We start from the raw sequence: 13,857 nt of genomic DNA on the forward strand, positions 1-13,857 counted from the left end.
TAATGAGAGCTAATAGGTGTCAGAGGCTTAAGGGACAATGAGCAGTACAACTACATGCTGGGATAAAATAGATCAGAGGCGGGACCCTGTCATCTTATGTCAGTCACCGACTGATGTACGATGGCCCCTGGTCACAATTAGAGTTGTATGTGTGCTGTGTGTGCAAGTATGAGTGAATGCACATGTCTATTATTAACCCTTAACCCCCATCGAGAGCTGGCAGGGAACTCTTAGCTTTTGATGTCAACGTGTGTTTACTCGATTCTTTCCTCAGCAGGGGCAAACGCTGCCCGTCAGCGCGACATGTCAGGACTGAGAAAAGATCGGCATCAATGCTCAGTGGAACAGAAAACAGTATATGGTTGTATATTGCTGTATACTGCACTGCCCTCAGTGACACTTGAGCAAACAAATACAGGATGAATCCCTGATCTGTGTGATCTTAGCTCCTTTGAAATTTTGGGGCAGCCTTCAAAAATGTGCAGAAGTGGATTCAAATTGCAGAATGCTTGGAATGGATCTGCATCATTTCGCCCCTTTCAGTATTTGATGTATCAAAAGTCAGTGTGTGTGTGTGTGTGTGTGTGTGTGTGTGTGTGTGTGTGTGTGTGTGTGTGTCATTATTGACAAACACACTGTGCTGTTTTTACAGCACTCTAGTTCCCTCTTCTGGCAAGCGGATTTACCATTAACATCAAGTAAATCATAATATTACTTACAACATAACTGCTTAATGACCTTATGCTACACCATAGTGCACATGGGAATTCAGAATTCCTGTGGGTACTAAGATGTCTCCCTACTGAATTGTGGTCATGGAAGGATCATCACGGACCATACTAATAAGCTATTTTAAGTAAGATGAAGCAAAAACATTCATCCAATGATATTCTTAGACAGATAATGAGGGAAAGCCTTTGTCTATCCTAGCGTTGAAAAGGGAAAAAAATATCACCACTAACTTAGGGATACTAGTGTAAAACAAACACTTCAGACAACAATGGTAGATTTAACTGTGTTTTTTTTGGAAATGCGTGTTTCCTGTGCAGATTGCTGAATGGCTTCAAGGAGGTAAGATTTTTTTGGCTCTATCAAATGTCACTTTTGGGTCTTACAAAGACAAGACCAGTGGTCCCCAACCTGGGGGCTGAGACAAAGGGTCATGAGATTATTTTAAGGGGATGTGAGCTGATTACTGGTAGGGAATAAATATAATAAAAATATAAAAATATAAAGAAAATATCAAAATTCTGCTACACAATGTTATTTTTATTTTTCAGACCTTTATTTAAATATCTCCTCAAGACATGTGTTAAGACATAGTCAATAGTCTGCTTGGAACAATAGTGTGTGTTCTGCAAAAGAAAGTATAATTTCCACATTAAAATCCTAAAAAAGACTACTACTTCATTACTACCTCTATTACTACTACTACCTCATTAAACATTCCAGACTCTATGAATATGCAAATTTAGTTCATTTCTAAAGATTTCCTGCTGGACAGAAGATGTCTTCTACATCACTGTAAAGTCCATTCTCAGTGTATGTGCACTGGTGGCTTCAAGTTTCTGCATCACACTTCTATAAATTGCAAATTGGACCAGCACTGACTTCCAAACTATTTGTGATATCACAAATCCTGCTGGTAGGCCATGGCCCTTAAAAATCTGATTTTCAATGAGCACAGAGAAACCTTCCACCATCTTTCGAGTGTCAAACTCTGCACTTACATCACTCTGTACAGTGAGTCAAATATCTGTTGGAACAAGAAGAAAAACATATTTTTGAATTTAGTATTTATTTTTGGTGAAATGCTACATAGTTTTATCTCTTCTGATCTCAAAAAAGTACAAAAAACAGTATAATAAGGAGAAATCTGTCTTGATTTAACTTGTCACAGTTTGGAGTCATGCACCCTGTGATGAGGGTTCACAAGTACGTAAATGTTGCTTCATATTATGGGATCACAATCAAGAAAGGGTTGGGAACCACTGACACTGTGTCAAGATATTTTATGCTGCATGGAAGAGATGAGCAGACATCCCCATGCATAGCACTACTAGGTCAGCTCTACCATGCATTCTGCCTGTTAAATAGTTAAGTAAGTTTTCCTATAGTCTCGTGCATTGATGCTGTAGTAAGAGGGCTAAAAGGTTAAGAGGTTGTTGGTTGGTTTGTATGTGCAGAGCAGCAGAGGAGAGGATGCTGATAGGGAGCAGGAGGAGGACTTGGCAGCAAGGTGTTGGAAGGTAAAGCCGGAGCAGTGCAGCCTGATCGGCCTGCAGCCAGCACATGTGTGATAGCAGAACCTTGTGTTCTATACAGAGCAGGTGCAAAGGCCTTGTCTCTACTCTTTTCATCCATCCCCCTGTCAGCTCTGGAGCTTGGCTCTCTGTTTCCTGTTTCTCTGAGGTGCAGCGCTTTGTCCTCCAGGTGATACACTCCCTGTGTCTCTCTGTCCATCTCTCCATTTCCGTCCCCACAACTCCTGCCCCCCCCTCGCCTCCCCCCAGCCTCCCCCAGCCTCCCCTCGCCTCCTCTCTCCCTGTATCACACTTCATTTGCTCCAGATAACACATCAGCTTCAACGCCCATCAACAAACTCTGTCACCATGATGCCCACAGATGGTAACTTCCTGTGGTCCTGCCCAATGATTGGTGGAGAGACTTCCAAACAGAGAACAGCTGGTGAGGGATGATATATCACCGAGCGTTTGCACTTTCATTTTCAGGGTTGTCTTGTTAATGCTCCCAATCCAGCATCTGGCAGGAAGTAGACACAAAGGCAGAGAGAGGGAGAGAACAACCTGTTCTTTGGCAGACCTTAACAAAAGGCCGACACATGTCTGATGAACAGACAGAGCTGCAACAGAACAGACAGAGCTGCCATGAATATGAAGGAAAGCTGCTTGACGCAAGTAGAACAAAGGCTAGAAAGAGGATGTGAACATTTTCTACAATAGGTCATTGTGAAGAGAATAAAATGATGCATACGCCTCCTGAGGATCAAAAACCGACATTAGAAAAAGTTATTGTGTGTCTCAAGCTATTAATCTGGCCATGTAGGAAGGTGAGAACAATGATTAAAAGTCACATATTCTTGTGACTGTGACATCAACAGCCTTTCATTTTTAATCATGTGATGGTACATTGTTTTGCTTGCCTGGTTATGGTTTATTTATCTCCATGTAATGGTTAACACAAGAAAAATTATTTTGTAATCCTTGAAGTATAGACAACTCAAAACTTAAATATATATATTATTTTCTCATATCTTATTTTTTGCAGACTGATTCAGAAATGGTCTCTTGTTTAACTGATTGATGGTTGCTGATGCACATATTCTTGTACTATAGATCCCTGTTCACGGAAAGGAGAACTATACACTTTCAACACCAGAGGGAGCCATTTTACAACCAAATCGGCCACAGGACTTTAATGGTATGTTTGAAATGCAAAATTGTAATATTTCAGTACATTGGGTGTGAATGAATGACAAGAGCAAATTCACAAAAAACAACAACCTTTAATACCCGGTGTCACAGTGTTAGTGGAACTGTAGATATACTGAGATGCAGAGTCTAAGTTGTACAGAACTGATCCAAATATGCCATTTTACAATGCTGATATCTTTGTATCACCCAGGTCAATTAACTTTCAATTATTGACTAAACTAGAGACATTCTTTACCATCTCTAAATAAGTTGTGTGTACAGACAAGATTTCCTCTGACAATAATCCACTTACTGAGTTGACTGAAATTTAACTGACCAATCATGCCTGAACAATTCTTCTCTGAAAACAAGTAATGCGAATACAACAAACTATGATGTAACACAGGTGTATATAAAAATACTCAACAAAAACGTAAGAAATACATGAAGCCAACCTGCTGAATTGAGGAAGGCGAACCAACGCTGTATATCATATGGCTGAACATCAAAACATATTTTAAAAAAAAAGGAAAAAAAAGAAAAAAGACAGCTGGGTGATAGAGGGACAACGCTACCATTCCAAAGATCTTTAGAGGCTACAATATTGTAATATTTAACATGTAGAAGTCAGAGAAAAATCATGCAGCTTCATCTCTTGACACAACAGATTATAAAATATAAATTGCTGCTCGTAACCAAACTTGATCTTTAGGATAGTTGCAAAGTAGATCTTGAGCCTTTGTAAAATAAACGCTACCTTGCTTCCCGTTCAAGGTCCAAATCTTAGAAGCAAGCCCTTTTACTCAGTCAAACTGTCCTATTCCAACACCTGTGCTGATGTTTCATCTGCTGAAGTGATTATATAGTATGCCTTTATATCGAGCCCTGACAAGCCTCTTCTGGTCCTGGTGTAGAAAACAGTTATGCAGTGACTGTAATGTTTGCTGTTTGGCCCTTTTTATGTTTGTTGCATAATACAGTACTACCTGTTCAGTGGTGCCAGCAAACATAAGTTTAAAACAATAAATAAAATGGAAGTGGCCATGATTTTGTTCGACTTTAGTTAATGTATGCCAGCCAAGGCTTTGATGACAGTGATATTTCTGTGTTTAAATGATTATTTTGCCTTATCTAAAATGTATTTTTTATCCTGGTGATATCAGAGCCCTGATACATAACATTTTTAAACCCCTTAAAAAGTACAGATGCAATCTCTCGTATGTATTTACTTTGATGTTGATTTCAGCTGCTAACCTCCTCCATTAAACACAGCAGGCACCATACCACACACGTCACAGATCATATCAAGAAGTAAAACAATAAAACCCATATACAGTGCAGCGTTTACATAAAGAAACATTAAAATATTCTCCAAACCTGTAAAAACTGTTAATACGTTACAAATACGTGGTCAAAACGCACATACAGTAGTCAGCTCTGTTTCCTTATCCCTTCCAGGAAATCTGCTTGGCACGATTGTCATAAAAACAACAAAAGCTTGTGGAATTGAACTATTTTTGGGGAAAGCACCAAACTTCAAAGGTAGAAATTGGACTGGCTGTGGTATCAAATTATCATGCTCATACAGTAGATGAGGTCAGTGAAAGCAACACAGGCTACAGGTAAGGTACTCTAAACTTAAGGCTACTAATAATAAGAATTATCATACTGAGTATCGGAGCTAAATTTAGGACAGGAATGAGTTGCGGATGATTAGCTACTGTTTAGCTTATATTAGCTACTGTTGTTAAGTATTGATAAACCTTTTTTGGTAACTGTAGCCACACTTGAAATGCTACATTAACACTGATATATTACACCAGAAGGGAGGTGAAAGTAAGCAGTGGTAAATGGCTTATTCAAAACATTAGAATGGCTATGCAAGAAAAAAAAAAAGATTTGACAGACCTAACACAGGTAGACAAACTAAAACTAAATGGTTTCACCTTTTGTCCTGTATTAACTTAACATAAACAGTTTTTGTGAAGTTTGAAAAGAAACTTGAGATTCCCCCAAAAATTAAGACATTATCATAAATGAACAATGGCCAAATTCTGTCCTGGTTTCAAGCTCGCAAACTTTAAATATAGCTAAAAGACAGATTAATAACAATATAAATGATGAAAATAAAATGTACTAACGTATGATAGTTTCTCAATAATTCCCTGATTAAATAAAAACCATGATATGCACATGTATGGTGACATTCTGCAGCTTTCACTATATGAACCTACCCATGACACACAGTTGATTCTGACCAATTGATAGCCTTTTAATAATGGTAATGTACAAACTTGCATAGATAAAGTGATATAGTAGAGAGCAGCTTCGTAATTATGTGCCCAGAAAGTGGAACATTCTTTTATATTGACTCTATAGGCTTTTTCTGATGTCCCTGCAAGGAATAGCTGCTTGTTGTTGGAGGTCTAACTACCAACAAAACAAAACATCGACACTCGGACCACTAACATATGCAAGTTTGCAATTTGGGCCAGCGGGTATTCGTTAAGTCTCAAAGAGCGGGAGATCTGATCGGGGTTGAGCTTTAAATCATTTGTGATGATGGTTGGGTGGACGCCGATCAGCACTCCTGCTCCAAAAGGCTTAGGCAATACAAGCCCCAGGTCACACAGAACATCAGTTTAGGACAGTTGTTTTTTTGTTGTTTTTTTACAGTATGGCTATTAACAGTGTGGCATATGGATGACATCATAGAATCATCTGAATATAAAGGGCTTCACTGACTGTCTGTAATGCTCTAAAATGCTGTTAAACATGCTTTCCCTGGGATTATTTGGATTCAACTTTTAACTCTTTTTAATGCACAGGGGGAAATGACTGATTTTGGCTATTCTCAATTTAAGGCTATTCATTTCTATTTGGCTACACCACCACCTGGGGATTGAGAATTACAGGAGTGACATCTCTTTTAGCGTAGTATTAAAATGATTCCACAACATGTGGATACAAAGTCCTCGGATGGACTTTACATTAACTCTGAACTTAAAGGGGAGTACCACTCAATTTGGGTAATTTCTGGATCTATCCTAAAATCTGTAACATCTCTCTCTCTCTCTCTCTCTCTCTCTCTCAAAGATGACTCCAATATATAATGTCTGGATGTGTGTCAAAGAGAATGAGTTAGAGAGATGTAACAATGAAAAAAAAGAACATCTGGGTATAAAACGTAAGCTAAAAGCTGAATAAAACTTCATTGTCACTTGAGCACAGGAAATAAGCGTAGTTTGAGATTTGAGTGGCAATCCCCTTTAATAAGTGTACCTTACAGTTTGGAAAACACTCAAAAGTACAACACATAGACACTACTCTGAGCACAGTTCTATTAAAAGCAACAGGTTATAAAACATTGACATCATCAAGAGGACGTGCTGTACATTGAGTTGAGAGTCACAACAGCCTCCCGTCTCTACCTCAGTCGTGAACATGACATGGAAATCACGTTCTGTGTGCAAATCGAGTGAACACCAAACATGCGTGGTGTAACTCTAATGCTACGGACTGAATCTGTAGAGCTACATTGAGTGTGTGGTGGTGGGGGAAAAAGCTTTTGTTGCGTACGACAAACCGACAAAACAGAGCGATAAAGTAAAAGTTTTTTTCTAAGGTGGCTCCTGCATGATATTGTCCATACAAGAGAAAAGCATTTCTTAACTCGGATTTTTTCTTTGTTTGTAATGAACCGCCAAAAGACCACACCACATGACTGAAGACCACTTGACGTGGCCCAGGCTCCCTCCACGTTCCCAAAACACCAACGTCTCACACACATGGACACAACGGTCCATCGACAAAGTCTGACGTCCTCTGACCTTTGACCCTGCACCTCCTGGGTCGCTTTCTCCTACCACGCCTCTCTCATGCAGAGCAATGGAACCCGAAGCGGCCGGGGCTAGTGCAGGCTTACCCCAAAAAATATGAAGCGCTCAAAGCTGGTGGGAGGAAGAGAACGTAAACAGGGTGAAAAGGAAAAAAAGATGGCCTTTCCTTGAAGCGGCTCTCCGCTCCAGCTCTGATGGCGTGTTTAGGTTGGCAATGGGTCGTCATCGCCTTTGCTGCACTTGCACTTGCAGCAGAGGACGATGGGAGTGGCCAGAAGGAGGAAGGGGGAGGCAACCAGCAGGAGCAGCCCAAAGCCAGCGAAGATCCCCACAACCTGCAGGGAGACATTAGCAAAATGTGGCTTACTTCAGCAGGTAGGGTTACTTGCACCTTTTCCACAATTTCCAAAATAACTTTTATTTATTTATTATATCTATTTACTTTTATTGTGCAACTTGTACAGAACCAAATAAAAGAAATATATGAAAAAGAGGACAGTGGTAATTTAGATCTTAATCTCATGGTTTCACGGACACAAGCCTTGGATCCTTCCAATCGACTGCAATACCACATGTTGGCCTGCAGATGGCCTCAAAACAACAAACCTGTTTCAGCACAGTTGTTTCAAAATGCTTCAGAAAGCTTTGTTTTCCCAGTAACTTGGCAATATAAGGCATGTTTTATTTAAAAGTAAATAACGTATAAATTAAGTTTTCATTCATGCTGCATGGACAGGTAACAATCATTGTGAGAGAGAACACAGGCGTACACAAAACTATGGGAAGAGACAAACCCACGTGATCTAGTGCTATGGAGTATATCAGCACCAATTTGAAAAAGCTACTGTAAATCACAGAACAAAATATTGCCTTGCACAAAGCTTGACAAATAAACTGACTGGGACATTAAGCTTAGCTGTGACAGCCATGTTTGAAGTGGTGTACAAGATACTGGCAACTACCACAAATGATCTTGGCAAGATTTCACAAATGTCTACAGATGTATTGTTTGTTTACTTGGAACTTGAAATCTGGTTGCATTTATGGAGTGAGAGTGTTGCTAGGGATCTCCCAGATCTTGTGTCAGTTTTAAATGTTAAATTGTCAAATCAACTAACACAGAGACTGTCTTGCAAGAAGATTTACTGGTCGCCTGTCCCAGCATCAACAACAGGAGAGCTGTTGATGGCAATTGGTCATTTTTGTCAGTGACTATATGATTTTCTCAACATTAATGTATCTCAACTAATCATGGATTTAAATAAATATGCTGGCATTATGAAGGTAAAACTGAGGTAAAAAAGTTTTAATTTTTAATTTGATCTTCTCTTTCCTGTTATGAGCATGGTAAGTTAGTAGATTTACCACATGGGGGAGCCAGACACCAGCAAGTTCAGAGCCACAAAATGGAATACATAACACGCAGTCACATGCAACAGTGACTTATCATGGCACAATGCTTTTCCTCACGTTTTGAGGGCAAAAAGACAGGATATCACATGCAAACAGGTCTGTGCCTGTTCTTTAAGAACAGATATTACGATTACAGCCAGTATTACAGGCTGGAAACAGGGTGTTGTGCACAATTTGCTCTGATTAACAGACCCTGGTGATGCCTACACGTTTAGGACATGACCTTCCTTCTAACTGATCGTACGACTGTCGTGGAAACAGACCCAATGTTGTCACAGGGAGAGAAGATATTTTAATGCAGGATAGGTTTGCCCTGGTACATCTTGTATTTATGAGGGAGTGAGAGGGAGGCTTTTTGGATGTGAAGGAACGAGGGGGTGAAATGAGGGGAGCAAGAGAGAGACAAAGGCACACAGAGCAGTGAAGCTATAGCTGGCTTCTACCAGCTGAACTGTAATCATATGACTCAGCCTGCCCCACTGGGCAACAGATGCCAGTGTGTATGCTAATGTTGACAAAATAACAAGTATGTTGGACAAGGGGACATACCACCCCATGAATAGATTATTTGGCTAAGATACTGGGGCGAAATCTGGACAACACCTGACACCATTGTAGACTTAAAAGGCATCGTCACATGTGGGAAATTTCATGTCATGTGTAATCCTTCATGTGTAATCCGCCACTTCACATGTTGGAAATGATATGTCGTATCCAATCCTTTATATGTAATCCGTCATTTCATTTGGTTACCTATCAGTAAAGAAGGACCTTGGTTATGTAAAACCTTGTTTTTTTTTAAGTGAAAGGTGTCCTAAAAAAAAATAATAAAAAGCAGGACGCTGACCACCGGACACTCGTCGATGCACGAGGATCAAGCTGTGCTTTTCCTATTGGGCTGTCAAGATAATACAAGCCTGTCACTGAATTTGAGTGTGTAAGCCAGAAAGAGAGAGAGGGACAAAGAGCACGTGTATGGCCACATGCTGCAGTGTGGTTAAAGGGGGGAGCCCTGAGTCAGTGTGAGAGATGGTAGGTTTCTCACCTGTGTTCTGTGCCAGATAACAGACGCCCTGGAGTGGCCCAGTTTGTTTCGACAGGGCCCTTTGTCATAGTGGATCAGGAGAAAGTCATCCTGTCACACACACACACACACACACACACACACACACACACACACAGATAAACATTGACCATTAGCAGTCTGAAAGACACAGGCAGCTGTTTGGAGAAAATTGTTTTTAAATGACCTGTGTGGCGCAGTCGCACTCACAATTAAGATTACATAAGACACCACGTCTCATAAAATCCCCCAAAAACAAATACATCTCATTCCTTTCTTGTCAAGACCAAGGTTAAGCAACAATTTCCTGATAATGAAAGCTATTGCTGTCGCAGGGAGACAAATGTCTACATCCAGGATTATCAAACATTACATTACAATATTAAACTGTAGAGATTTTTATAGCCGATAAAAAAAGACATAATCTTGCTCTATTGCAGTGAATATTAAGGAATAAATAAATAATGAAGACCCAACTCACATCCAGGGACTCCAGACAGTACCAGCAGAAGGCATGTTTGCAGTTTTTGCACATCATCTGCGCGCAGCCCTCGTCCCTCTCGATGTAAACTTTACATTTAGGACAGCGCTTGATTGGTGCGTCATCCTCCTCGTTCTTATAGAAAGAGCTATGAAGAAGAGACACAACCAAACATGACATTAAATCCAAAGTCACTCAACATTCACTTTACAAAAATTGCCGGGGATGAGATTGCTTTAATGCAGCAATCAATATTTACAATCTCTGGCGTAACGGAATTGTGTGAGACGGTGGTTAGCTTCTCCTCTAAAAACCATCAAACTCCCTCCCACACTCTTCATTCTTCCCTCCTATCGGTGTCAGTTTGTCTGTATCCATTTCTCCTGTTTCAGCAAATTGCTGACTGCTGAGATCTGGAGGCGAGCAGGTAGTCGTCATTCTGGGCATTGTCCTCTAGGACAGCAAACAAGCCTGTTAATTTTTGGTGGAGGGGGCATTCAAAAGCGGAGGCTCAGAGTTTCTCCTGTCATCCTCCTCCTCCTCAAAGTAATAATAAATAGTTTAGGGTGTAAAGAAGAATAAGAATTCAGCTTATAGAGACATCCTTCCAGCGAACAAGTGTAGTTCAAACACAGAGGCTCTTTTACGACTAAAAGTCGACCTGTTAATCCTCTCTTCTTCCCTCCACTGTGGCCTCCGAGCTTGGTTCTAAACCTGTGCAGATAGAAGAAGTCTCCGCAGAGCTAATGACATTTCCAGAGTAAGAGGATATCACAAAGAAAGGGGTCAGCTGCACATGTCTCCGGGCAGCCCTCTTCTGCCCTCACAGAAGGATCCTGTATCCTTGAAATGAAGAGTACAACCATACCAGACTGCTCTGGCTGATGCTCAACTGAGCAGTGGCTGCAAAACAGCCAGCCAGACTGGTTGTCAGTCGCGCTGAATGAATCCTGCTGTATATTGACAAGTGGTTCAAAACTGCAGTCAGATGAGCTGAACATGATGTGTGGATTGCTACTCTGGCAATCATATTTCCAGGGATTTCCTTTATAGCAGATTTCCTTCAGAGCATGTTAAAATGCAATAAAATATATTTTTGAAGGTTGAAGTAGTAAAAGCATTCTGTAAATTATTACTGTACTGGATATTTCTGGTGTGTAACACTTTTAATTGATGATGTAATAAAAATAAAGTCATCAATTGATTTACTTGTTAAAAATATCATTCATATTTTAGTTTTAAAAAAATACACATTTTAAGTAGGCTTATAATCAGTTATACAAATAAATGTATATCTACCATTTTTGACCAATTTCAAGGGTTATTTTTATTACGTTTTGAATTCAGTAGTTAATACTAGGGCTGCACCTTATTCTGATCAATTGTTTTCTTGATTATGGTAGATAAAATGCCAGAAAATGCCCATTACAATTCCTGAAAGTCCAAGTTGACATATTCAAATTGTGATCAAGAGTCCAAAACCCAAAGATATTTAGTTCAATATCATAAAAGACCAAGAAAACCAGCAACATATTCACATTTGAGAAGCTAAACCCAGAGAATTTTGGCATTTTAGCCTTAATGGACCACCAGAAGAGTAACATATATGAATGTATTTATTAAATTATGTACGTAGAGGTCTAAATATAGAGACAAGACAAAAACATTCTAACATCTGATTGAGAAATTGAAAATACAAGAATTTCACATGAAATTGTACATTCGATTGTAAAGGGATGAACACACAAAAGGCAGTACCTGTTTTCTCCTGGTAGGAAGGAGGTAATGGGCAGGTTGTTCTCCTGGCAGGCCTGCCCGGGGTGCCAGTTGGCCTTGCAGGCCGAGCAGAACTCGAGGGCACAGACGGCGCACTGAACCAGCTGGGGCAGCGCTGGAGAATCTGCTTCCTTTAGTTGGCACACAGCCTGGCAGGTCGAGGAAGGGCACCATGTCCGGCATGGGTCCAGTAGCACCTCTAATGGAACAAAAGAAGTGCCAGCGTCATGGACAATAGCTGTCTTACAGGGTTAGTTAATCTAAATCAAAAAAACTTTTTTTGAGACAGGTTTTTTTTGCAGTCATAGTAATGGTTTTGCAAAGCTCAAGAATTTGTCAGCTCTAGTATTCCGGTGGTAGCTGATGTCTCTCCAAATCTCAGCACATAAAACCAGAACAATGTGCATAGCTAGATACCACCTGGAGTAAGTAAGAAAATATATCTTTTGTAATTTTAGGGAAGACATTTTAAGGAAGGGATAATCAACTTACAACCTTGCAAACTGGTAAAAGGTTTCCTACACATACATATTTTATATAATTAAAGGCATACTATGCAAGATTTTTACCTTCATATAACAGCTTCGAAGTAATTTCGATGGTAAACGAACCTGTAGTATAGCGAATCATCCCGATAGCAACGCTGGGGAAGGACGCCGCTGGCAGAACCAGCAATGCAAGTCTGAAAGGTGGCGCCCCGCCTAATCTCCCCAGAATCAAAAATTGCTTTATGGCACGACATACATCAGCGACATAAGAAGCAGCCTCAATGGAAGACGTTACCTTGTCAGTAGACATCTTCGGAGTCTATCTTTGCCTGTTCGATGTCCGACGCTTCCATCCTACTGAACATGTACCGGTACACAGGGGGGAGGGGATCAGGCCGTGAGTGCAGAGACGCAGAGCCGTATATAGAGACGGCTCTGGTGAGTGGCATTTACGACAGTTAACGTTAAATACAAGTACTCCGCAGCGACTCTAGGGGTAGCTGTTTGACAAAACCGGAAAACTGCATAGTATGCCTTTAATTTTCAAGGTTCATTTTAGGGCCTTATGTTGGAAAATTGCTTCCATACAATCATTAACTTCTGTCGTCCGTATCAGTGATTGTCCAACTAATTCCCATGACTTGTCCAACCTCAATTTTAATATGTGTGATTATTTTTTCGGTGGTTAGAGACCAGTTTTTGTGTGTTTCGCCAGTTCGGTTCTAAGTTCATACTGAGATGCACTTGCCCTTATATCCTCTTCGTCCTTCCTCTTGCCTCTCTGCCAAGAACTCGGAGCACACATTCCACATGCACTCCTGGCTCAGCCATAGAAATATGGAACGGTTACAGCAACTGTTCTGCCTGACTGGATTGGGACATTGATGAGACGGCTGACTGCCCTTATCCAGGCGGCATCAACAGCTAATTCTGAGCCATTCTGAGGATTTTTATTCATTTACAGGACCCCCCTTGTCTTCCTATACATGTTTTTGCTTTTGCATTCGTATATTTATTTGTGCATGTGAGTTCTGCATGTTCTGTGCACAGTTTGTGCCGTTGTGTAGGTGGAGAATCTGCAGGGCGAGTACCATCAAACAGTAGTTCTCTTGTAGCGAGGGAACTCTAATATTACTGATTAGCATGTCTACGTTGACAGCATGGAGCGAAGCGACACAAACCTGCCATTATCTTTCCCCCACTGATATCCAAGCCTTTTATTAGTAGGTTAACATTTATTCTCCAAACAGTGTAAAACACAGACTGCACACTGAAGCAGAGATAAAAAGGATTTAACTAAAATATCTTGCTATACTAAGAGACCTGCTTCCATCAGAGTCAGACAGTTTACGAGTCTAGAGCT

General features: G+C 40.4%; 1 protein-coding gene across 1 annotated transcript in view; it reads right to left on the reverse strand.

Annotated features, from left to right (window-relative positions):
- Window positions 1-3,506: 3,506 nt before the first annotated feature.
- Window positions 3,507-13,857, reverse strand: part of rnf144aa (ring finger protein 144aa) — a 30,281-nt gene continuing 19,930 nt past the window's right edge. The window contains exons 5-8 of the mRNA XM_051382464.1: window positions 11,989-12,205; window positions 10,231-10,378; window positions 9,732-9,821; window positions 3,507-7,608 (exon numbers count right to left, since the gene is read on the reverse strand). Coding sequence (XP_051238424.1) covers window positions 7,477-7,608; window positions 9,732-9,821; window positions 10,231-10,378; window positions 11,989-12,205 — 587 coding nt within the window. The 3' untranslated portion in view covers window positions 3,507-7,476. The remainder of the gene's footprint in view (window positions 7,609-9,731; window positions 9,822-10,230; window positions 10,379-11,988; window positions 12,206-13,857) is intronic.

The sequence above is a fragment of the Dicentrarchus labrax genome, unplaced genomic scaffold, assembly GCF_905237075.1.
Source record: "Dicentrarchus labrax unplaced genomic scaffold, dlabrax2021, whole genome shotgun sequence".
Lineage (NCBI taxonomy): Eukaryota > Metazoa > Chordata > Actinopteri > Moronidae > Dicentrarchus > Dicentrarchus labrax.